The sequence below is a fragment of the Gobio gobio genome (assembly GCF_949357685.1).
Source record: "Gobio gobio genome assembly, chromosome: 23".
Classification (NCBI taxonomy): Eukaryota; Metazoa; Chordata; class Actinopteri; order Cypriniformes; family Gobionidae; genus Gobio; species Gobio gobio.
In genome coordinates, this window is record NC_137119.1 from 43,127,177 (window position 1) to 43,153,773 (window position 26,597).

The 26,597-nt window shown below is 40.9% G+C and overlaps 2 protein-coding genes across 2 annotated transcripts in view; both read right to left on the reverse strand.

Annotated features, from left to right (window-relative positions):
- Positions 1 to 2,633: 2,633 nt before the first annotated feature.
- On the reverse strand, positions 2,634 to 6,129 carry LOC307119819 (uncharacterized protein). The gene is made up of 3 exons (XM_079806391.1): positions 6,122 to 6,129; positions 5,537 to 5,593; positions 2,634 to 3,430 (listed from the first exon to the last, which is right to left on the reverse strand). The coding sequence occupies exon 3, from the start codon at positions 3,213 to 3,215 to the stop codon at positions 2,760 to 2,762; it is 456 nt and encodes a 151-aa protein (XP_079662517.1). The 5' UTR covers positions 3,216 to 3,430; positions 5,537 to 5,593; positions 6,122 to 6,129; the 3' UTR covers positions 2,634 to 2,759.
- Positions 6,130 to 20,315: 14,186 nt separating this feature from the next.
- LOC307119820 (uncharacterized protein) overlaps positions 20,316 to 26,597 on the reverse strand; it is a 152,505-nt gene continuing 146,223 nt past the window's right edge. The window contains exon 18 of the mRNA XM_079806393.1: positions 20,316 to 26,596. Coding sequence (XP_079662519.1) covers positions 26,592 to 26,596 — 5 coding nt within the window. The 3' untranslated portion in view covers positions 20,316 to 26,591. The remainder of the gene's footprint in view (position 26,597) is intronic.

Here is a 26,597-nt window from a genome sequence, read left to right on the forward strand (position 1 = left end):
AATAATTCATTAAGAAATGTTGAAATTAACAAAGATAAATAAATGCTTTTTAAGTGCAGTTCATGTTAACTAATGAACCTTATTGTAAAGTATTATTGTAAATAACTTGTGTTTTATATAATGAGCACTATGAAGTGTTCTAGGCGTATGTTTCTCTTGATTGGTTTTCCCTGAAGAGTTGAAAATGGAAGTAAAGTAATGCACGTTCGTTGCACTTTACCAGGAAATGAGAGTTGTGTCTTTATCAAACAAACATGTGATGGCCGACAACGTGGCCACACAGCAAGGCAGTAACTAAAGCACACACACAGACATGCATCCTTCTCTTTTGTTTGTTTACATGTTATTTCTTTTGAGTTTAAGTTACCTACGTGTGGAAAGCGGAGGTTTGATGCTGTCTGGGCAAAACGCTGCACTTCTGTGGAGGTCCGTTCTAATAAAGGGCCGGAAAGCCTCAGTGGCCGCCATTTTGTTCCAGTGGTTGAGTCCATGTTGCAGATTAGCTGGGGGGATGTAGGGTTATTTGTTTGCTTTTGTTTATTATAATTGTTTGTGTATATAACTAATTTGTTTATGACCCATTTCTTTATTTTTTGTGAATGAATTATGTTATTTGTTCTAACTGTGTTTAATTGATGTTTGTTGTTCCCTATGTGTGTGTAATGGACTAGTCCTTTGAGTATATAAGTTTCCCCATGTGTAGCATTTGGGAGGCCATGTTTTCTTTGTTTGGTTGATTATTGTTCAGTTTGAGTTTCTTTAGTTTCCCCTTTTTATGGGCCCAGACCTTTCATTCCGTTTTTTCAAGGTATTTAATTTGTAACTTTATTTTTGCATTTAATAAATCATTTTTTGGTTGGAAATCCTGTGTTCTTTGCCCTTGACTGCTTGGTCCCTCACAAAACACAATAATGGCTTGGTTCTACTTGCAGGAGAACAGCGGAACGGGTGAAAGAAGGCGTGCACTCGTCTGTATAGGACACAAGCGCAGCGGTAGGGATGGAGAAATGAAGCCTCATGAAGCAGTGAGGCTTTCCTCTGACTCTTCCAGGAAATGATTCAAAGTTATTAAGCTTTAATTCTGTACAAAAAAGCTTTTTACAGCTTACTGCACTTCAATAATGTAACAGTCGAATTATGTCAAAATGTCTTAGCGAGTATTCACAAACGCAAGCGGTTTTGTCTCAAGTAAACAGAGTTGGGAAAAAATTGTCAATATATTGGGGATCTGATGAATATGTTTTAGTGACAGCAGCCTAATATACCTCAAGCTGTCCATGTCAGTTAAACATTTTAATCAAACAACAAAAGAAAAATTACTCAATGCTCTTGACTGAATAACTTTTGTAGCCTTGGGGCCAGATTTACTAAACAGCGCAAATTAGCTTGAGAGTGCAATTACAAAAAAGCACAGATGGGAGTGGAAAGATCAGCTCATGATCTACTGAGGACACACAAATTAACGAACACAGAAGCAGTCGGATCATTTGCATAATGACCAATGCAATCTACCTCTTAGCGTCTGTCATCTGGTTTAAGACATGCTTTTTGTGGGGGGCGGTAAATAATGGCGCAAACACCAATAAATTGACTAGCACAAACCTTAGTAAATCAACTTGCATGATTAATTTAAATACTCTCCTTCCATAAATAGAGTCTGAAAGGGAAACTCTTACAAATGCATATGCAATAAGGCCACAAAATAATCCAGCCTTTTCAGTGCTAGTTTTTCGTTGCGTCTTTTTAGAAAATCCTTAGAGTCGTTTTTATGCCAAAAGAAGGTTTGCGCTGACGCAAGCTGTTAGTAAATCTGGCCCTTAGACTAGTATTCATTTTAGCTGTTGTATTGACATTGGTACAGAGAAATGTAAAATTTCAATAGTGTCTAAAATCATGGTGTACGTACTGGCCTTTCCAGTAAATTAACTATATCATGACATACATTGTTATCAAATAAAGTTATTCTTATGGTGACATAATTTGGTCATATCATAACTCGTCAACATGAACAGAAATTAAAATGGAGACTGATGGTAGGTGGATAGAGGTACTGAAAACAGGTATTATTGGTAATGTTATAATGCTAAACGCATAATGTTAGTGATAAAGCGAAGGACCCCCTATAGCAGGTGTTTTCAAACAGGGGTCCTCCAGAAGGTTCTATGGGGTCCCCAGAAAATATTTAGAGAATAAAAAGACAAAGCAAAATGGATAAAGTCTACCGAACTGTATTGTATATGTGTGAGTTTTTTCTCACTATGGTCCCCTTTATCTTGCTCACTGGGGTTGTAAGGCAGTCTCACTTACCATTTATCTAAGGGTTTTAAAAAAAAAATAGTACATAAAAATAGATGTATTTTAGGAAGGGGGTCCCTCATAGTTCATCATAATTGGGGGTCCTTAATTGGCATCATACAGTTTGAAACCCCTGCCCTATAGGATTACTGAATGGTGAACAAAGTCAGGAAGTTAGGCTATAACAGGAATCCTTTTATTTAAAGACTGGATGACATCTCTCTGTTTGTTGCAGACTACAATAACGTCTGCAGTTACATACATCAACAGGTGAGGTCAGTAACCCTTTGCATCCACTACTATGATTAAATCCATTTATTCACTCCAGTTCAGCCCGCATGTGTTTCTACTATAACATTTAAATCCTGATAGATCTGCGCTCTATAATAAAGTAGCCTCAAAATATTAATGATGCAATTCACAAACGCTGATAAATGCTATCCTCTCTGAGAAAAGACTCTGCTCTAGATATTTTCAGATATGATTTTGACGTAGGCTCCGACTTCTCCAGCAATGTCATCGTAGGCGTCGCAGGGTGGCTTCAGAATGGAGATGCCATCTTCCACCAACTGTTTGGCTTCACTGAGGTTTGTTCTCCGGCTCCCTCGTTCACACAGAAGCTTAGCGATACTCTCACCGCTCTTCATCAGGTCTCCCAGTTTAAACGACAGAATAGGCAAATCATGCTCCTCGGTTGGAGGCTTTACATTCTCTAACTCACTTCTTGCCAGGTGAATAGCGACTAGAGGAAGAAAGATATTTCCAAAGACTCCCATTTTGTCCTCATGAAAGTCCCTTATCACTGCAGCCTTGTCTTTCAGTGACACCCCAGTGAAGGCAATCTTATCATAAAGATCCGGTTCAATGATCTTACGGATAAGCTTTTCCTCCCCTTTAGAAACATCAAGAATCGTGCACATAGCATGTCTTACTATGGCACAGTTATCCTTAATACTTTTACTGTCGTCTGCTATGACTGGGGAGAGGCTTTTCCCAAAGTGAGTATTGATTATGTTCAACAGGCTGTTGGTGATTGTGAAGTATCTGTGCACATAGTGGTGGAGGGTCTGAGTAGATCTGATCAGTTGTTCATTATTTTCTGTAGAGACAAAAGACTTGATCCTGGTGCAGGTTTCTGTTGGACAAGAGGAAAGAACAACAACACAATTACAGTTTGTTTGTGTACAAATAGTCTGTTAAATACCTCTTTAATAAGACATTCTTAAAGGGGATGTCTAGAGCAATTTCATGCATTCTGCCTTATTGGCTGTTAAAGAATTGATTCTCATGCTAAACATGGACAAAGTTTTAAAAAAATGAGTATTTCTATGCCAAATACACTCCTTCATGGTTTGTATAAGTTTTTTTAGTATAACATCATAAAGGGTTCCTTGTATGGGCACTTTTCCCGAATGAGCGCACGCACGCGCGCACGCGCACACGCACACACCAACCAGAGCGAGAGCAAGAGAGTGTCCATCAGCTTCGTTCAGACAGCGCTGTCATTTTGTTTTTATACCACAAAATCAAACATTTCACTAAAGAATTGTGTTTCTGGTTGTGAGGGAAAGATCACCTTGTGATCAGTGTTAAGGAAACAGTGGATGCAGTTTGTTCAGGCGGTGAGTGAAACTGCATCAAATGTGTGTGTTTTGTTGGCAACCGACGCATAAGTGCCTATAACATCAACGTATATTGAATAGAAAGTTAATCAGGGATAATGCGATGGTGTATTGTGTGTTTAAATACATTTGTTTAGCTGACCACCATAAGTGTCCATTTGTTCATTCTAAAACCACTCCGTGCTCTTTAGCTCCGCCCACTGCACGCCTCCACGAGCTCGGCTGTTTTCAGAAAGAATTTTATAAATATGATAAAACTAAAGACTCTTGGGAGATTTGAAGGATCAACACTATACTCTATAGATGAACATGAGACTGGCAGAAACTGTGTTATGTCCCCTTTAATTAATACTTTTTTTTTTTAAATGTATTCTTGACATTTGTTTGTTAAAGCAAGACTATATAGCCCCACTCGGTAACACTTTACAATAAGGTCTCATTTGTTAACATTAGTTAATGCACCGGTGGGCCCATTTGCCACTGCATGTTTAAAACCTTTATATCCTATTTTTATCCTGATCTAATGTTGACAACCTATATATCATCCGAAAGCTTACGAACTCAAGATTCATCCTGTGAAATCCGTTTTCAAATTGGATTTTGCGTTACCATGGAAACGGTACTCTAAATTCTTCTAGCGGCTCCTTCCCTAGTGCGCGTCGTCATGTTTCATATTACAACATTTATTTTAAAATAAAAACCTTTTCTAATCTTGACAAAACACATATCGTCGGAAAGGTCTGAGTCTCACGGTTCTATATTTGCCAGCTGATTTGTGATTTTGTGATATTTGGACAAAAATATATTCATTTGTTACAGGAGATTGCATAAAAAAAATCTATGGAATTTCAATGACACCCGGTAGCTATTTGTGGTACTGCGCCTAAACAAAATCTCATGGGAACTTCAATTTTTGTGATATAAACTTCAAATTTGGAACACAAATTGGTTAGATATTTGGCATTGATTTGATAGTAATTTTAGAGTACAAATTATTTTGTAACGTATATATTTTATATAAAATATAACATTTAGTACAGTACATTTGACTTACAGTAAATTTAAACTTTCATCACTTTTTCATACTTTCATTTTTGAAGCGATTTCACTTGAGCCATAATCTGATCACTGTCTTCTTTAAAATGAGACCAAACTTATGTCTATATTCCAAAGCATTCTTGAATTGCAACTATTAAGTTTGGATAGTGCATTTTCATGTATGTTTTCAAAAAGGGGGGTGACAGTTAACTAACATGAACTAACCACAAGCAATACATTTGTTACTGTATTCGTTCATCTTCGTTTACGTTAGTAATAAAGATACAGCCGTTCATGGTTTGTTCTTGTTAGTTCACAGCGCATTAACTAATGCTAACAAGATTTTAATAATGCATCAGTAAATGTTGAAAATAACATTAACGAAGACAAATAAATGCTTTATAAGTGCAGTTCATTATTAGTTCATGTTAACTAATGAACCTTATTGTAAAGTGTTACCCACCACTGATTACACTTTGGTTTTATGACAGACCAAGAATGATTAACATTCTGAAAAATAATAAATAATGAATATACTTCAACACAATTATGCATACTTGCCAGAAAATAATTCTGAACACCTTGTTCTAAGATTTTCAGTAGAGATGGGTTTACTCGAAGACATTTTCCTTTAGGGTCTGGAAATAAGAGAGAAAATTGGAATTACATAAACACTGAATCAAGTGACAGACATGTGTGCAGGTAAACGTATTATTGTGTGTGTGTGTGTGTGTGTGTGTGTGTGTGTGTGTGTGTCCTCCAAAAAGTTAAATATTAGCAACCGTCTCAGCACAACATGTACACTTGCCAGACGCCAGTAAATGTGTCTAATCTACTCCTCAGTGCTGGACTTGTAATACTTGAACTAAAGCCGCTAGACGCCGCATGTTAAACGGGTTTCAGGAAATCTCTGCGTTTCTGAGAAAGTACTGAGTCATCATAACTACATCACATATTAATTGTCTTGATGTATTTCCTTATTGTGATATTCTCATTAAGACTTCTAGACTGAGATTGACTGCACACATAATATATACTGTATAAAGGGGACTCGATGAACATGTGCAGTCATAACTCAGCCAAGCATGAACAATAAACACATAACAGTAATAAACAGTAAACACATCAAATAACTAGGTCAGACACACCAAGTAAGATTAACTTACATCTTCTCAGGAAGACACACAAGCCGGAAAAGACAGTAAAGGCTCCTCAGTGAACTGTTGAAATAACCAGAACCAGAATAATCTCTACACTGTGCCGCCCACCGAGGGACTTTCCCAACAACACCAAGAGCAAAGTCTCTGATTGGTCAGCTCTCCTGGACAAACATGATACAGTCTGCAACTGAAACTGAAAGCAGCTTTCCTCTTCTTCTTGAAATAAAGAGACAGACAGACAAAGTGATAGACAGATAGTTAGATGTGATGTGAGACATGATTTCATTTGATTTAAATTTGAATTAAAAAAATAGGGGAATTCAAAAACCCCTTATGATGACAAAAAAAAGGAGGACCGTGACGTCGCCCGGTACGGCGCAGCCGGGGCCCCACCCTGGAGCCAGGCCTGGGGTTGGGGCTCGTATGCGAGCGCCTGGTGGCCGGGCCTTCCCCCACGGGGTCCGGCCGGGCTCAGCCCAAAGGAGCGACGTGGGGACACCTTCCCGTGGGCCCACCACTCACGGGAGGGACCGTAAGGGGCCGGTGCAAAGTGAATCGGGCAGCAGTCGAAGGCGGGTGCCTGGACGACCCGATCCCTGGACACGGAAACTGGCTCTTGGGACATGGAATGTCACCTCACTGGCGGGGAAGGAGCCTGAGATTGTGCGTGAGGTTGAGAGGTTCCAACTAGAGATAGTCGGAATCACCTCCACGCACGGCTTGGGCTCTGGAACCACACTCCTCGAGAGGGAGGATGGACTCTTCACTACTCTGGAGTTGCCCATGGTGAGAAGCGGCGGGCTGGTGTGGGTTTGCTTATAGCCCCCCAGCTCTGCCGCCATGTGTTGGAGTTTACCCCGGTGAACGAGAGGGTCGTTTCCCTGCGCTTTCGGCTCGGGATAGGTCTCTCACTGTTGTGTGTGCCTACGGGCCGAACAGCAGTGCAGAGTACCCGACCTTCTTGGTGTCCCTGGGAGGGGTGCTGGAAAGTGCTCCGACTGGGGACTCCGTCGTTCTACTAGGGGACTTCAACGCTCACGTGGGCAATGACAGTGAAACCTGGAGGGGCGTGATTGGGAGGAACGGCCCCCCTGATCTGAACCTGAGTGGTGTTCAGTTATTGGACTTCTGTGCTAGTTACAGTTTGTCCATAACGAACACCATGTTCAAGCATAAGGGTGTCCATCAGTGCACATGGCACCAGGACACCCTAGGTCATAGGTCAATGATCGACTTTGTGGTCGTTTCATCTGACCTGCGGCCGTATGTCTTGGACACTCGGGTGAAGAGAGGGGCGGAGCTGTCAACTGATCACCACCTGGTGGTGAGTTGGATCCGAGGGCGAGGGAGGAAGCTGGATAGACTCGGTAGACCCAAACGTACTGTGAGGGTCTGCTGGGAACGTTTGGCCGAGTCTCCTGTCAGAGAGAGCTTCGACCGGATCCCGAGGGAGGCTGGAGATATTGAGTCCGAGTGGACCATGTTCTCCACCTCCATTGTCAAAGCGGGCGCTTGGAGCTGTGGACGCAAGGTCTCCGGTGCCTGTCGAGGAGGCAATCCCCGAACCCGGTGGTGGACACCGGAAGTAAGGGATGCCATCAAGCTGAAGAAGGAGTCCTATCGGGCCTGGCTGGCTTGTGGGACTCCTGAGGCAGCTGACAGGTACCGGCAGGCTAAACGGACTGCAGCCCCGGGTGGTTGTGGAGGCAAAAACTCGGGCCTGGGAGGAGTTCGGTGAGGCCATGGAAAAGGACTATCGGTTGGCCTAGAAGTGATTCTGGCAAACCGTCCGGCGCCTCAGGAGGGGGAAGCAGTGCCCTACCAACGCTGTTTACAGTGGCGATGGGTGGCTGTTGACCTCAACTGGGGATGTTGTCGGACGGTGGAAGGAATACTTGGAGTATCTCCTCAATCCCGTCGTCATGTCTTCCATTGAGGAAGCAGAGGCTGGGGGCTCAGAGGAGGACTCGTCCATCACCCAAGCTGAAGTCACCGAGGTGGTCAAGAAACTCCTGGACTCCTGGAAACTCCTTTGTTTTGTGGATTTGGAGAAGGCATTCGACTGTGGCCCTCGCGGCGTCCTGTGGAGGGTGCTCTGGGAATATGGGGTCCGGGGTCCTTTGCTGAGGGCTGTCCGGTCCCTCCTATGACCGGAGCAGGAGTTTGGTCCGCATTGCCGGCAGGAAGTCAGACTTGTTCCCGGTGCATGTTGGACTCCGGCAGGGCTGCCCTTTGTCGCCGGTTCTGTTCATAATTTTTATGGACAGAATTTCTAGGCGCAGCCAAGGGCCAGAGGGTGTCAGGTTTGGGGACCACACGGTTTCGTCTCTGCTCTTTGCGGATGACGTTGTCGTGTTGGCCCCTTCTAACCAGGACCTTCAGCATGCACTGGGACGGTTTGCAGCCGAGTGTGAAGCAGCTGGGATGAGGATCAGCACCAAATCCGAGGCCATGGTCCTCAGTCGGAAAAGGGTGGCTTGCCCACTTCAGGTTGGTGGAGAGTTCCTGCCTCAAGTGGAGGAGTTTAAGTATCTAGGGGTCTTGTTCACGAGTGAGGGGAGGATGGAACGGGAGATTGACAGACGGATCGGTGCAGCTTCTGCAGTAATGCGGTCGATGTACCAGTCTGTCGTGGTGAGAGTTAAAGGGTAAGGCGAAGCTCTCGATTTACCGGTCAATCTACGTTCCTACTCTCACCTATGGTCATGAGCTTTGGGTCATGACCGAAAGGACAAGATCCCGGATACAGGCGGCCGAAATGAGCTTTCTCCGCAGGGTGGCTGGGCGATCCCGTAGAGATAGGGTGAGAAGCTCAGTCACTCGGGAGGAACTCGGAGTAGAGCCGCTGCTCCTCCACATCGAGAGGGGTCAGCTGAGGTGGCTCGGGCATCTGTTCCGGATGCCTCCTGAACGCCTTCCCGGGAAGGTGTTTCGGGCATGTCCAACTGGGAGGAGGCCCCGGGAAAGACCAAGGACACGCTGGAGGGACTATGTCTCCCGGCTGGCCTGGGAACGCCTCGGTGTCCCCCCGGAAGAGCTAGAGGAAGTGTCTAGGGAGAGGGAAGTCTGGGCATCTCTGCTTAGACTGCTACCCCCGCGACCCGGACCCAGATAAGCGGAAGAAGATGGATGGATGGATGGATCCATATAAACTAAATTACTGATCTAAAGCCCACACTGCCACTGTATGATAATTGAAATGAACTGATGACATCACCGTTTTCTCCAGAACGGCTATACGGCTGAATAAAATTATGCTGCATTAGTTTCCTGTTTAACACTGTAAAGCTGCTTTGAAACAATCTGCATTGTTAAAAGCGCTATATAAATAAAGTTGACTTGACAAATAAAACCCTATCACTCTAAAATATCCTGAGTTGTTTTAACCCAAATTTGAGTAAAATATGGACAAACCCAGCCTTTGGGTTAAAATGTTGAATTACATTACATTTTTAACCCAACTGATGGTTTCAGGGCTCGCAAAATTTCAAAATGCCTGGTAGCCCTTCGGGCAGGCACTCTTGAGATTTTGTTAGCCCGAAAAGTATTTAACTAGCCCGATTAAAATAAAGAATTTTTATGTAGAAAACTGGAGTCGAAATATCAATCAAAAACACATGTATTTGGTTGTAACTGAACTGAAATTTCTGTGAATTTCTATCCCGACCGGTCTTTTTTGGATCAGCAGAACTGAAACCCCAGTAAATCCATGCACCCTTTAACACACGCTCACACACGCACATGCACACACGCACACACACGTTCAACCCAAGCTAAGACTGGATATAGGCTTTATTTAGGGTGACCATATTTTGATTACCGAAAACCAGGACACTCGGCCTGGCAATGAGATACTCAAATGATACTCGAAGTTAACTCAAAGATTCCTTATTAATTTCAATACATTTAAAGTGTGCCCTCTCTGTATGGATAGAAAATTGTTATATTAGGGCCATGACTTGAAAACCAGGTTTGGTCACCCCCATTTTATTAGTTTACGGTCATACATACATACATACACAGTGTTTCACAGAGTTGCTAAGTTATTAAACAATATTCGGTAACACTTTATAATAAGGTTGTATTAGTTAACATGAACTTACCATGAAAAACACCTCTGTTCAGCATTAGTTCATCTTTGTTAACGTTAGTTCAGTAAATCCAGCTGTTCATGGTTTGTTCATGTTAGTTCACAGCGCATTAACTAATGTTAGCAAGATTTGAATAATGCATTAAGAAATGTTGAAATTAACAAAGATAAATAAATGCTTTTTAAGTGCAGTTCATGTTAACTAATGAACCTTATTGTAAAGTATTATTGTAAATAACTTGTGTTTTATATAATGAGCACTATGAAGTGTTCTAGGCGTATGTTTCTCTTGATTGGTTTTCCCGGAAGAGTTGAAAATGGAAGTAAAGTAATGCACGTTCGTTGCACTTTACCATGAAATGAGAGTTGTGTCTTTATCAAACAAACATGTGATGGCCGACAACGTGGCCACACAGCAAGGCAGTAACTAAAGCACACACACAGACATGCATCCTTCTCTTTTGTTTGTTTACATGTTATTTCTTTTGAGTTTAAGTTACCTACGTGTGGAAAGCGGAGGTTTGATGCTGTCTGGGCAAAACGCTGCACTTCTGTGGAGGTCCGTTCTAATAAAGGGCCGGAGAGCCTCAGTGGCCGCCATTTTGTTCCAGTGGTTGAGTCCATGTTGCAGATTAGATGGGGGGATGTAGGGTTATTTGTTTGCTTTTGTTTATTATAATTGTTTGTGTATATAACTAATTTGTTTATGACCCATTTCTTTATTTTTTGTGAATGAATTATGTTATTTGTTCTAACTGTGTTTAATTGATGTTTGTTGTTCCCTATGTGTGTGTAATGGACTAGTCCTTTGAGTATATACGTTTCCCCATGTGTAGCATTTGGGAGGCCATGTTTTCTTTGTTTGGTTGATTATTGTTCAGTTTGAGTTTCTTTAGTTTCCCCTTTTTATGGGCCCAGACCTTTCATTCCGTTTTTTCAAGGTATTTAATTTGTAACTTTATTTTTGCATTTAATAAATCATTTTTTGGTTGGAAATCTTGTGTTCTTTGCCCTTGACTGCTTGGTCCCTCACAAAACACAATAATGGTTTGGTTCTACTTGCAGGAGAACAGCGGAACGGGTGAAAGAAGGCGTGCACTCGTCTGTATAGGACACAAGCGCAGCGGTAGGGATGGGGAAATGAAGCCTCATGAAGCAGTGAGGCTTTCCTCTGACTCTTCCAGGAAATGATTCAAAGTTATTAAGCTTTAATTCTGTACAAAAATGAGCATGAAGCTTTTTACAGCTTACTGCACTTCAATAATGTAACAGTCGAATTATGTCAAAATGTCTTAGCGAGTATTCACAAACGCAAGCGGTTTTGTCTCAAGTAAACAGAGTTGGGAAAAAATTGTCAATATATTGGGGATCTGATGAATATGTTTTAAAGTGACAGCAGCCTAACATACCTCAAGCTGTCCATGTCAGTTAAACATTTTAATCAAACAACAAAAGAAAAATTACTCAATGCTCTTGACTGAATAACTTTTGTAGCCTTGGGGCCAGATTTACTAAACAGCGCAAATTAGCTTGAGAGTGCAATTACAAAAAAGCACAGATGGGAGTGGAAAGATCAGCTCATGATCTACTGAGGACACACAAATTAACGAACACAGAAGCAGTCGGATCATTTGCATAATGACCAATGCAATCTACCTCTTAGCGTCTGTCATCTGGTTTAAGACATGCTTTTTGTGGGGGGCGGTAAATAATGGCGCAAACACCAATAAATTGACTAGCACAAACCTTAGTAAATCAACTTGCATGATTAATTTAAATACTCTCCTTCCATAAATAGAGTCTGAAAGGGAAACTCTTACAAATGCATATGCAATAAGGCCACAAAATAATCCAGCCTTTTCAGTGCTAGTTTTTCGTTGCGTCTTTTTAGAAAATCCTTAGAGTCGTTTTTATGCCAAAAGAAGGTTTGCGCTGACGCAAGCTGTTAGTAAATCTGGCCCTTAGACTAGTATTCATTTTAGCTGTTGTATTGACATTGGTACAGAGAAATGTAAAATTTCAATAGTGTCTAAAATCATGGTGTACGTACTGGCCTTTCCAGTAAATTAACTATATCATGACATACATTGTTATCAAATAAAGTTATTCTTATGGTGACATAATAATTTGGTCATATCATAACTCGTCAACATGAACAGAAATTAAAATGGAGACTGATGGTAGGTGGATAGAGGTACTGAAAACAGGTATTATTGGTAATGTTATAATGCTAAACGCATAATGTTAGTGATAAAGCGAAGGACCCCCTATAGCAGGTGTTTTCAAACAGGGGTCCTCCAGAAGGTTCTATGGGGTCTCCGGAAAAATTTTAGAGAATAAAAAGACAAAGCAAAAATGGATTATAACTATTATATATGTGTGAGTTTTTTTCTCACTATGGTCCCCTTTATCTTGCTCACTTGTGTTGTAAGGCAGTTTTGAAAATTGAAAGTTGCTTTTACAAATTATTTGTAATTGAAAATGTTATTCTTCAGGTTTATACATCCAACATTAATAGCCAATTTAAGTTGGGAAACAATATGTTGTATTTATGTCACACTTACCATTTATCTAACAGTTAAAAAAAACAAAATTTTACAAAAAAATAGATGGATTTTAGGAAGTGGGTCCCTCATAATAGTTCATCATAATTGGGGGTCCTTAATTGGCATCATACAGTTTGAAAACCCATGCCCTATAGGATTACTGAATGGTGAACACAGTTAGGTATTTTAAAGTTCGGCTATAACAGGAATCAAATACCGTAATTGTTTTCTCTTTATTTAAAGACTGGATGACATATCTCTGTTTGTTGCAGACTACAGTAACGTCTGCAGTTACGTACATCAACAAGTGAGGTCAGTAAACCTTTGCTTTCACTAAAGATGATTCTATCCATTCATTCACTTCAATTCATGTGTTTCTACTAAACAAGCGTAAAATAACATTTAAATCCTGATAGATCTGCGCTCTATAATAAAGTAGCCTCAAAACATTAATGATGCAATTCTCAAACGCTGATAAATGCTATCCTCTCTGAGAAAAGACTCTGCTCTAGATATTTTGAGATATGATTTTGACGTAGGCTCCGACTTCTCCAGCAATGTCATCGTAGGCGTCGCAGGGTGGCTTCAGAATGGAGATGCCATCTTCCACCAACTGTTTGGCTTCACTGAGGTTTGTTCTCCGGCTCCCTCGTTCACACAGAAGCTTAGCGATACTTTCACCGCTCTTCATTAGGTCTCCCAGTTTAAACGACAGAATAGGCAAATCATGCTCCTCGGTTGGAGGCTTTACATTCTCTAACTCACTTCTTGCCAGGTGAATAGCGACTAGAGGAAGAAAGATATTTCCAAAGACTCCCATTTTGTCCTCATGAAAGTCCCTTATCACTGCAGCCTTGTCTTTCAGTGACACCCCAGTGAAGGCAATCTTATCATAAAGATCCGGTTCAATGATCTTACGGATAAGCTTTTCCTCCCCTTTAGAAACTTCAAGAATCGTGCACATAGCATGTCTTACTATGGCACAGTTGTCCTTAATACTTTTACTGTCGTCTGCTATGACTGGGGAGAGGCTTTTTCCAAAGTGAGTATTGATTATGTTCAACAGGCTGTTGGTGATTGTGAAGTATCTGTGCACATAGTGGTGGAGGGTCTGAGTAGATCTGATCAGTTGTTCATTATTTTCTGTAGAGACAAAAGACTTGATCCTGGTGCAGGTTTCTGTTGGCCAAGAGGAAAGAACAACAACACAATTACAGTTTGTTTGTGTACAAATAGTCTGTTAAATACCTCTTTAATAAGCTATAATAAAGCTATTTCATGCATTCTGCCTTATTGGCTGTTAAAGAGTTGATTCTCATGCTAAACATGGACAAAGTTGAAAAAAAAAAATGAGTTGGACGTTTCATGGAGTATTTCTATGCCAAATACACTCCGTCATGGTTCGTATAAGTTTTGTTTTTAGTATAACGTCATAAAGGGCGAAATTCCTTGTATGGGCACTTTTCCCGAATGAGCGCACACACACACACACACACACACACACACACACACACACACACACACACACACACACACACACACACACACACACCAACCAGAGCGAGAGCAAGAGAGTGTCCATCAGCTTCGTTCGGGTTACAGGAGCCGTCGGCAGTGCTGTCATTTTGTTTTTAGACCACGAAATCAAACATTTCACTAAAGAAGTGTGTTTCTGGTTGTGAGGGAAAGATCACCTTGTTCAACTTCGAGAAATAACCCAGTGTTCAGGCGGTGAGTGAAACTGCATCAAATGTGTGTGTTTTGTTGGCAATCGACGCTGTTAGAAAGGCCGAATTCAGTGCGCATGCTCTGCTTTCAGTCAGTCATCATAAGCCCAGAGGGCAGAATGTACGAGCAGGACTGTGTGTGCAGAGTGTGTGTCAATAAGTAAATACCACACACACACACACGTGCATCTATTCATACGAACCTGTGTACTGCTGTGTTGTGTACAGCTAAAGAATGCCAACAATTAAACCTTGTTTGCTTGGAACTGATCGAATCCAGTGTGTTCTTACCAACACCCAACTGAGGAAGCTAGATTTCAGCCATCACCTAATACAGTCCAACCATTCCAGTACTACTATCGAAGTAAGGTCTTTCGAGCCCGATCTGGCATTTTTCATGGACAAATAATTGATCAGAATCAAGATGCAACCTGAAGAAGTATCTGCACAGATTGTAAGACCTAGATGGCAAATTCATCCCCCTGCCCACCTTAAAGACTTTGACCTTACAACTGTGCGTCATAGAGCAGTCAGCCAGCCAGTATCACCTCACATAACACAGCATACACAATGGTTTGGAGATACTGCAGAGAACATCCCTTCACCTTCTACCTGAGTTTCCCATAAGTCAGGGTCCATGGGACACAGTGGATGAATGGTCCGTGGTTGCTGAGAGGGATCCTTCTTTCCAAGATATGGATAACATTAAACTGCAACAACCTAGTGCCATCTATGCCCCAGTGCAGTCAGGTCACCATCCTCAGTCTTCTCCATATCATCGTCCATGAAGAATACCAGTCTACGCCATTGCCACAGCCATCTTTCCCAGCAAAGGATGGCCTACTCCCGCATCGTGGAACTGCACCCTACCATCCCGAATCGATGTTGTCTCCATCTCTGCCCGCTCCTACCTATGGTCAGCGACGCCAGTCAGTTTACACAACAGCTCCATCTCTAAGGCCACACCAACCTTTTCCTACTACTGCAGGTGGCTCTACACTCAGTTTGAATTAGGGGACTGGCTATTACCATCTGCCCAACCCAGTGCAGGAGAGAACAGTTGAGCCCAGAAGTGACACTAACATGTTAGACATTTTGGGAACAATGATGGGTGAACTTCAGATTATGAAAGATAAGATCTTGGCCTCTGCACCTACTAAATCACACATTGAGCCAGCCATGTGGGGTGAACGTGTTCACCATAAGTTCTCTCTCTGGCAGCATCTTGATAAATCCAATCGCTCTCCTTATCAGAGAACAGCTCAGCCAATAGAGACAAAGCGTATTTAGGCCACGCCCCCATAGGCACAATCGAACGCTCTCCATTGACTTTGCATTGTGTGAGGCTGCATCATTGTCATTTCGGACTTATAACAAAAAACTGAACAATGTCTAAAAGCTGATATGTGACAAGGTGTACAGCAAACAAGCTAAACAACACTGAAATAAGTTTTTATAAGCTGTCGACCCAAAAAAACGAGTTTAAGTAGACAAAAGTGGATAAAGGCAGTAAAACGTGATACTTCAGCAGAAGAATGGGGACATTTTGGGATCCTGACACTCAGTGTGTCTCAGTGTGCGTAAGTGTGCAGTAAAAACTGTCACTGTTAAGTCAAATATATCGAAATTTCAGGTTTATATATGATATTTCCTGTCGCTGATTACGTTCCCCTGTAGTGTGTGTAGTTCTCAGTGTAATATAACGTGTGTAGTGATTATTACTCAATTCACAGATGACGTCAGTGATTTTTAGATCACGTGTCACTTAAGGTGTGGTTATGAGTGTATCAGATGACCCCTCCCCCTTTTTGATACGGGGCACCAGCTAAGAAAACTATCTTAAAGGTCCCGTTCTTCGTGTTTTTTTGAAGCTTTGATTGTGTTTACAGTGTGCAATATAACATGTGTTCATGTTTCGCGTGTAAAAAAACACAGTATTTTTCACACTATTTACTTATCTGTGTACCGCTGTTTCCACTGTCCTAAAAACGGCTGGTGATTTCCTTGTTCTATGAAGTCCCTCCTTCAGAAACACGTAACGAGTTCTGATTGTGCCAGCGGTTCCTGTGCTGTGATTCGACCACAGCTTAGCGCACGTGAAAGCGGTTCCTGTGTTGTAATTTGACAGCAGCTTAGCGCACGTTGGAAAGGTCACGCCTCTTAACGGAGAGATGTATGCGTTCAATAATCTCTACAGCGTCCCTGGGAAAGCCAAACAAAGGTGATTTGACTCCTGGATGAAAATAACAGCGTCTCGATGACATGGCGATAAACACACTCAACGCAACAGTTCCTTTTCTCCACGCGACCGTCCGCTTCTCCACGTGGGACAGCAACAAGACCGCGCCCCCTTTTTCGCGTTTCTTTGTGGGCGGAGGTTAGTCTGTTCTACTGCTCTACTGACGTAATTAAAGAAGGAAGTACCAGGATGTAGTCCAAGCCAGCCGTTCGCTGTAGGCTTTGAAAGGGAACTTCTGTTAAATAAAATATCTCGCTTGGCATTGAACTTTGAGCTTTATAATTTTACAGGTATTATTTATGCTCTAACAGCAACATTACACACTAACTAAAGTTTGAACAATGGAATCGCGAAGAAGGGGACCTTTAACAATATAAGAACACTCTCAAAGGAGCTGTTCAATAATTCAGAATGAATGTAAATCAGAGGGAGTTGGTCAGCTGATTTATCTGAAGGATTTGTGAGTCTGGATAACTAGTAGAGTCTTTGATCATCAACACAATGAAGACACAGTGTAATAAAATGAATGAAATTTATTAACAATAGATATGCAAGAGTAAATACTTCAATGATTAATAATGCTAATGCACTTCTAAAGGATAGTAAACTAATAACCGAAAATAAAAGTAATGAATGAAACAATAAAACTGATAAATGATGTGAACACAGAATGGATAAATGCAATGCTGTTGAACAGAATGTAGCAATGGAATGGGAATGCTTCTTATGGAAACCACCTAATGGTTCTAGCGAATGGTGATAAATAAATGCTTATTTATCATTAAATAAATAATAAACCTATTATTTGTAACAAGCTGACCTCCGGTAACTGTTATCTAAGCAGGTTAGAAAACATATGCTGCATGTATAAATGCCAAGGTCTCTAGACAGAGGTTTGGTAAGTTTATATTTACGTTCCACACAGTCGGGTGATCGGTCCGGCAGTAGAGACGTCTTCCACTGGTTATGCTGGTAGCGTGCAGTGGGGAGGCGCAGAGCTGCGATCCAGGAGTCGTTGCCACGCTGGGCTGAAGGATGCAGAACTTTGGTTGCGCCGAGAGGGTCCTTAGGAAGTGGACCAGGCAGCTGGGTCAGTCGAATCTTCACAGGGTCCGTTGCAGGCTGGCTGCGTCTCTGAGGAGCCGTGTGGGACAGGCAATGTCTGCCGATGCAGAGGTCCTTGGTGGACCGGGCTGTCGAAAGGGTCAGATAAGATCTCTCAGTGAGAGAGCCCTTCTTGCAGCTAGAGTGCAGCCGAAGGCAATATAAAAGGTTTTGCTCGCAAAAGCTTAACCTCAACAGTCTTGTAGTCTCTTTCCTCGTCAGGTCAGAAACTCAGGACGTGATGTGTCTGTTAGTGTCTCCTTCCCCGTCGGGTTAGAAACGCAGAACAAGGGTGTGTCTACCCGGGGGACATATTTATCCCTTTCCGATGAGGAGGAGATTGAAATCCGGCGCCTTTCCGATCCTGGAGTGTGATTGGCTACTGATGTCCGAAGTAGCCCCGATGTTTCCCACCCTAGTGTGGAACTCATTTGCATAGCATAAAGTGGCATGTCAAGACAATGTCTTTAATGTTTTACCCATGCATTATTTCTTTACCAAACCTCTTTTAAAATATAAAAGGCATCATATGGAACAGATAGAGACCAAACATGATAAGAAACGGTTAAGTCATCGTCCACACATTTGTTTGTCTCTTAATGGATCTGTCCCTTGGACTGTTGTGTTTACAGTCAATGACCATTAACATAAACAGTGCTTGGTGTGAAGATGAAGTGGATGAGTTGCAGTTTATATACATTTAAGGCCTCCAAACATGTGTATGAATGGATTTAGATAGATCTCTGTGGCCTCTCTTTTGCTGCTGCATCCAGGAGGTCCTGAAGGAATTTTTATGGCAGCTCTTGCCTAAACCTTAGGAATGAGTTTGGTGGTTAAAGTCAACTTTTAGACCAATGAGAGTCCTCTTCTTGGTGGTGGTGGGTGCAGAAGGTCCCCCTTCCTGCCCAGTAAGAGGTGCTGGCAGTTGTCTTGGCATCTTATCTGATGTTGCTGAACATTTGTTTATGTTCATTCACCAAGGGTCCAATCACAGTGTGGCACATCTTCCACCACACCGGTAGTTAGAGATGGGCCTTGCCATAAACTGGTCTCTGGAATGCCATCCTACCTGATGTTCACCACACGTGTCTCAATGGCCTGTATCCACTTTTTTGTCCTTAAACGCTTGTTTTTTGGGTCAACAGCTTATTAAAACTTCTGTGTTTTTGGTTGTGGGCTTTGTTTAGCTTGTTTGCTGTACACTTTGTCTCATATCAGCTTTTAGACATTGTTCTGTTTTTTGTTATAAGTCTGAAATGACAAGGAGGAGCTTCACGCAATGCAAAGTCAATGGAGAGCGTTCGATTGCCCCCCCCCCCCCCCCCCCCCCCCGGGGGCGTATATTATTGTTTTTTATTATTTACATTATAGGTACATTACTATGTTATGATTTTGTATTGGTATTATTACTTAGTTTATCAATTGAAATAATTTACAATATGTTAAGCATGTTATTGCTCCTTTTTGGTCAAGCATAATCACATTGGGTCAAAGCGGACACTATTTCACAGGAGGACAATATTGAGTCTGAAGGCCTCAATGCTGATTTCTTTGACCTGGCAACACATGATGACTGAAATATGATTGGATAAAAGCTCTAACATAAACAAACACTACTGGAGCAGAGCAACCAAGAGAAAAGCAATGAAGTTAATACAATAGACTATTGGGAATAATTTAACACACATAAATGGAAAAAATATATTAAAATTTAAGTCTGTGATTCTGATAGAGATTAGGCCAGCAGAGAAGGCCTTGAGTCAGCATGAGTCAAATGTAAGCAAAGTAGCCTTAGTACAAGTTGGTAGTGTTTTCGTGAATGCATAACATAACATTTTAGTTAAACAATGCCATGGTCTGTCTGAATATTAGATTCTGATTGGCTGGAAGGTAAAATCGTTTAATGCACAGGTAGTAAACACAAAATTCAAAATGTATAAAATAAATTAATAACCATCTTAAAACAAGGGTTTTTGTGAAGCATGCAATGTACCAAATAATTAAAGCTACACTGTGTGATATTTTCCCCCATCTAGTGGTGAAAAGGTAAATGACCATCCAGTGAATATTAGTTTCTGTTCCTCTCGTTTTAACTCCTACGGTGGCCGATTTAGTCCAAGATTAACATGGCTTCCAGTTCGACCTCTGGACACGGAGCCATCGAGTGTTAAAACGCCAAAGGCGAAGCTTGAATTTACGGGAATGTCCCTCTTTGGCTGATGTACTTTCAAGATGGAGGAGCAACATGGCGACCCGCATTCGAACCCTCACCCGTATGTGTTTACAATGGCATATTATAAACTTACCAGAATACTTTATTACTTGAAAGAAGTAAATATACATTAATGAGCACATATATTTTTGAAATAACTAAGTGTTTTTAGCTAAGAATAAACTAAAAAAGTTACACAGTGTAGCTTTAAAATCATGAGAAAAAACCCCCTAATATTTATATTAATGATTTAATACATTAAGAACAAACACAACACCGACAGAATGTTTTAAACACTTTATTTTATTTAATGTTTAATAATCACATCATAGTTAACAATTAACCACAATAAACACCTCATTCAAACCAAAAATATAATGAAATTCAATTTTCATGGAAAAACTCAAAAACAAAAGGAAACAAACCAACAAAAACCTTGCAAATGATGAGAGTCTGGCGAACGTCTCACCTGGTTTCTGCTCTACAGCTTCTCAAGAAACCCAATCTACTGCACATTAACGTCACGTTTCTTTAGCTTCCATGTTACTTTAGGGTTGTGCATCGTTTTGTTCCAGGGCAACATCTCTCCCAGATTACTCCCAGATAATAAAAACAAAAAAAAATCATCATCATCATAACAATAACAATAATTGGACCTCTCCCTGATTCAACAGGATGCCCTGGTCCTTCATGGCACAAGAAAATCTGTGCAATTGAAACGCATTCAATGCAACCCCCCCATTTTAGTTCTGACAGTGTTATTCAGAGCATCTTTCTCTGGTAAGACTAAGATCCATAGAAACATACGGGGTTATACGTGAGATTCATCAACATTATTAGTAGGCGTTAAGAGGACATGGGCTAAATATCCACCCACCTGGCATCATCTGGGCATAAGCTCTATAGCAAGCGAGCCACAACATTAAAGACACGGCGGCCCAATACATGTGCTTTAATAGATTTGATCTCTGCCAAAACGGCAATAACAACAAGGTGCATAATATCAGCCCTCACTTTCTTTGACCATTGCTTTCACTTTTGTGCCATTATTAATAATGCATTCGCAGAGATCGCGATAATAACGATTGTTCTCGGGCTCATTCAGGCACAGGGAACCGATTCAGACGTGACCAAACATGATTACCGAAAGCAACCCATAGTGTTCAAAAGCTAAACACAGCTCAAATATTAATATTTACACACCTCTCATTTCTTGGAAAGAAAAAAAGACTACACTCTAAAACAATGCTGGGTTGTTTCAACCCATGGTTGGGTCATATATGGACAAATGTGCGACTTTAAACCAACGATTGGGTTTGTCCATATTTGACCCAACCATGGGTTAAAACAACCCAGCATTTTTTAAGAGTGTATAAATAATATCCATTATTGCCCAAAACCATTAATTAGTAAATTAACATAACCATTGTTTGGCCATTTTCCCAATTCATCTTTAAAATGCTGGGTTGCTTTAACCCAAATTTGGTCAATCATTGGTTGAAATGTTTAAATTATATTTTTAAACCCAACATTTGGGTTTGTCCATATTTGAAACAACCCAGTATTTTTTAAGAGTGTATAAATAATATCCATTATTGCCCCAAATCATAATTTAGTAAATTAACATAACCATTGTTTTGGCATTTTCCTAATGATCTTTAAACTGCTACACCCTAAAAAAAAGCTGGGTTGTTTCAACCCATGGTTGGGTCAAATATGGACAAACCCAGCCGTTGGGTTACATTTTTCAATTAAATTTTTAACCCAACAGTTGGGTTTGTCCATATTTGACCCAACCATGGGTTGAAACAACCCAGCATTTTTAAAAGTGTTAATTTAGTAAATTAACATAACCATTGTTTTGGCATATTCTCAATTCATCTTTAAAATGCTACACTCTAAAAAAATGCTGGGTTGTTTTAACCCAAGTTTGGGTAAAAAATTGACAAAGCCAATCATTTATTTAAATGTCCATATTTGACCCAACCATGGATTAAAACAACCCAGCATTTATAAAAGTGTATAAATAATATCCATTATTGCCCAAAATCTTCAATTAGTAAATTAACATAACCATTGTTTTGACATTTTACCAATTCATTTGTGAATTATTTTGAAATGCTGGGTTGTTTTAACCCAAGTTTGGGTCAAAAATGGACAAAGCCAATCATTGGTTTAAATGACATCTGGATTTGTCCATATTTGACCCAAACTTGAGTTAAAACAACCCATTTAGAGTGTAATGAGAATACATCATGAAGTTACACAGTTCTATTCGTTATCTAAAACAGATTCAAATCTTATTTAAAAGAAGCGACTGTGGATTTTCTAAGATGGTCATGCATTTGCCAATTATTTCAACCAATCACACAACATGTTTTGATCTTAATGCTTTACGCTCTCATGCATGATGTAGATTTATAAATGTCAGAATCCGGGATCTGTCAGACTGACTCTTATTGCTTTGCACGTTCTGGGATTAAATCTGACGAGAAGAAGAAGCAATATATGCAAGCGCGCTCCTCCTGATGAAAACTGATGTGACACCTCAAAAAGACAAAACTGAAACTGCTACGAGAGAGAGAAGCTACAACTCCACCATCCCAACCGCTCGACTCACATGATGCAAAGCTCTTACTCTTAACACACGACCTGCAGAAACATACGCAATAATATTCAAACCACCACCAGACTCACTCACACTTCCACTGGATTCTCATAAAGCAACGTTAAAAGTACGTCAAAGCTGACATTCTGTCTTTGCGCTCCTCCGAAGGCACACACTCGGCGCCACATGAAAACACACTGTACCTACTGTACACCATCCCAAAACACCAACACACTTCATCCTAACAGAAACCGCCTTAAACCGGTTAAATACATCGACTGCGCTTAACTCCACAGTCACGTTCAAGACCTTTGTGAAAAAGAAGAGCACTTATCACCCGAGTAAGAGGCTTTTAAAGAGCACACTTACACTTAAATGTCAACTGAAATGAAATGAAAATGCATTATAAAAGATTTTAAATGCAGTTAGTTGAACTTTTCTGACCCACTTAAGTCGATCTTTATATGTAATTATGTGTTGTGTCTTTTAAATAATGTTAAAGTACTGATGACAGACGTTTATATTTAACTAAAATATACTAAATAACACTACAGGTAAAAGGATTATAAGTGCTCATAAGTATGTGCTTTACAATGTTAGTTCTTTAAAGAGCGCAAAACTTATTAAAACATGATTTAAAATGTACTTTAAAGTAATTACTGAAGACATTATTACAATCTCAAGTGTGTTAAGGAAGTCTTTTGAAGTACACTTAATATATATATTAAACTTGAAGATATGACCGATATGAACATTTTGGCCTATACCAATAACCGGTATATTGGCCAATACGATAACCGATATATTGGCCAATACGATAATATATTTGGCCGATACGATATATTGGGCAATACGATAACCGATATATTTGGCAGATACCGATAACCGATATATTGGCCAATACTAGAGCCCAACTGATGAAGGATTTTTAAGGCCGACACCGATACAAATATTTGGTGATTTAAAAATACGATATTCCGATATATTGGCTGATATATATGTATAGAAAAACCCAGAAAAAGCAGTGTTTAGTCCGTTTTTATTCTTTTTTAAAATATTCATTTATCAGGCATCATAAATGCAGATACCGATAGTTTGTAAATTGCCTAATATCGGCCGATAATATCAGCCCACCGATATATCAGTCAGGCTCTTACCGATATATTGGCCGATAATAATAACTGATATATTGGTCGAAACCGATATATTGGCCGATAATGATAACCGATATATTGGCCGATAACCGATATATTGGACAATACGATAACCGATATATTGGCCGATAACCGATATATTGGCCAATACGATAACCGATATATTGGCCAATACGATAACCGATATATTGGCCAATACGATAATCGATATATTGGCCGATAAATCTAAATCCAAATATGTATATAATTTTGAGAGCCTGATTACAAAAACAAAAGTCTCATCATTAAAGCCATGTCCCAAACACACAATTATGATATTCTCATTATAATTTGTGACCCTGGACCACAAAACCAGTCATAAGGGTGCATGTTTTTAAAATTGAGATTTATTCATCATCTGAATAAATACGCATCATTGGTGTGTGGTTTATTAGGACAATATGTGAAAATCTGGAATCTGAGGGTGCAAAAACGAAGAAAATCTCCTTTAAAGTTGTCCAAATGAAGTCCTTAGCAATACATTTCTGATATATTTACGGTAGGACACTTATATGGAACACGATCTTAATATACTAATGATTTTTGGCATAAAAGAAAAATGGATTATTTTGCCCGTACGATGTATTGTTGGCTATTGCCACAGATTTACCTGTGAGATTATGACTGCTGATGTTATAGCCGATAGGACAGACTTGCACTGAACTGTATTTTCCTATTTGAAGTGATTCCAATCAATTCATAACCATCATGGTGAACATCTGAAGTGTCTCAGCTGAAGGAAATAATACATTATTAATCGGCTTTAATATATCGGACAATTTTTCTCGGGCCAAAAAAGATAACTTTAAAAACTAACATATATCAGCTGATATGGTGGCCGATATATATCGTGCATCCCTAATATATATAAGATTTGAAGTGCATTTCTTTTTCACAAAGCTCTTCGTTCACTCGTCCGCCTCAGACCCTCTACACTTCCACAAACCCGTCCTATGAGCGCTGCTAACTGTGTGTGTGTGTGTGTGTGTGTGTGTGTGGAGTTTAATGTCTTATAGGCATTCAGGAGTCCGTTATATTGCTTTACAGTAACCCGGAAAAGGAAAGAAAAATAAAACGCAAGGATACGAAGAGTTAAAGTAAAGCGGTCAACAACACAGTTCAATGCTACAGTTTTCACTCAAACACACCAGCACGAAAGAGAGATTAGAGATTCGGTTTCAGCTCTACTGGAGGTCAAAGGTGAGAGAGGGTCACATGACACTGAATGATGCTGCCTTCAAGTCACGTGGGAATGATCGTGCCTATGAGACGATCGGCTAACTAACGTCAATGACTTCCATTCGCACGCATGGGCAGGAAAGTTGAGTAGATTGTGTATTGGTAACACTTTAGAATAATGGTCATTAGTTGACATTAGTTAATGTATTAACTAACATGAACTAACCATGAGCTGTACATTTGTTACTGTATTTGTTCATCTTTTTTAACGTTATTTAATGTAAATCCAGCTGTTAATGGTTTGTTCATGTTAGTTCACAGTGCATTAACTAATGTTAACAAGATTTTAATAATGCATTAGTTAATGTTGAAATTAACATTAAGATTAATAAACGCTTTATAAGTGCAGTTCATTATTAGTTAATGTTAACTAATGTAGTTAACTAATGACCATTATTCTAAAGTGTTACCTGTGTATTTTTTGTGTATCAAATGTTGAATTATGTTTTTAAAATGATTAGGAGCGTTGCCGAATTCTAGTGTATTCACGACTTAAAGCTTCAAGCGGCCAAACTACATTTCCCATCATGCTCTGTGGCATCATCAGAATGATCAACTGCACATTCTTTGCTCTTCATTTTGTTGCTTTGCCGCTAAAATAAGCTTCTTGGTTTTGTCGGAAAGTGAAAAAAAAACATGATTTCCTCCATCGTCCAGCATATCGGATTATTTGTAAGTAGGAACTTCCCAGCAGGACTTGAAGGCAGCCGGAGATGATGTCCAGATAGATCCAGATGTGTTTGTATTATTATTATTATTATTATTATTATTATGAATACCGAGTGGGGAGTTGCAACACTGATAAAAAAGAAAGAAAGGAAAGCAACTAAACTAGATTCATGCTCTACAGCAGGTCTAGATGCGACTGTTAGCATGAGTTTCGCCACGTCTAAGTGTATTCAGAGCAAACCCAGTCTCTCAGGGCGAGTGTTTCGCTCCCATCCACACGTCCTGATGACGGACCAATCAGGAATCACGGATTCAAGAACGTCAACAAAGAGCACACCAATCATACGAGTCTTAGCAATGGTAGGAGGCGGGGTTTAGGGAGCAGCGGGCCAATGAAAAGAAAGCAGTCATGTCTGGAGTTGTGTGAGCGAGCCGGCCCTTGAGGCGAGGGCCGGGGTGGTGAGAGAGCGAGGGATGCCCGCGGGCGCCAGGGAGTCGTTGAGAGAGCGAGGGATGCCCGCGGGCGCCAGGGAGTCGTTGAGAGAGCGAGGGATGCCCGCGGGCGCCAGGGAGTCGTTGAGAGAGCGAGGGATGCCCGCGGGCGCCAGGGAGTCGTTGAGAGAGCGAGGGATGCCCGCGGGCGCCAGGGAGTCGTTGAGAGAGCGAGGGATGCCCGCGGGCGCCAGGGAGTCGTTGAGAGAGCGAGGGATGCCCGCGGGCGCCAGGGAGTCGTTGAGAGAGACGCTGCTGCGGAGCAGGGGATGGTCACCCGAGGCGGGCCAGGGGATGATGTCAGCGCCGTGGTCCGTGCGAGAGCGGGCGTTCTCGCGGAAATTTAGCTTGAAAGACTCAATC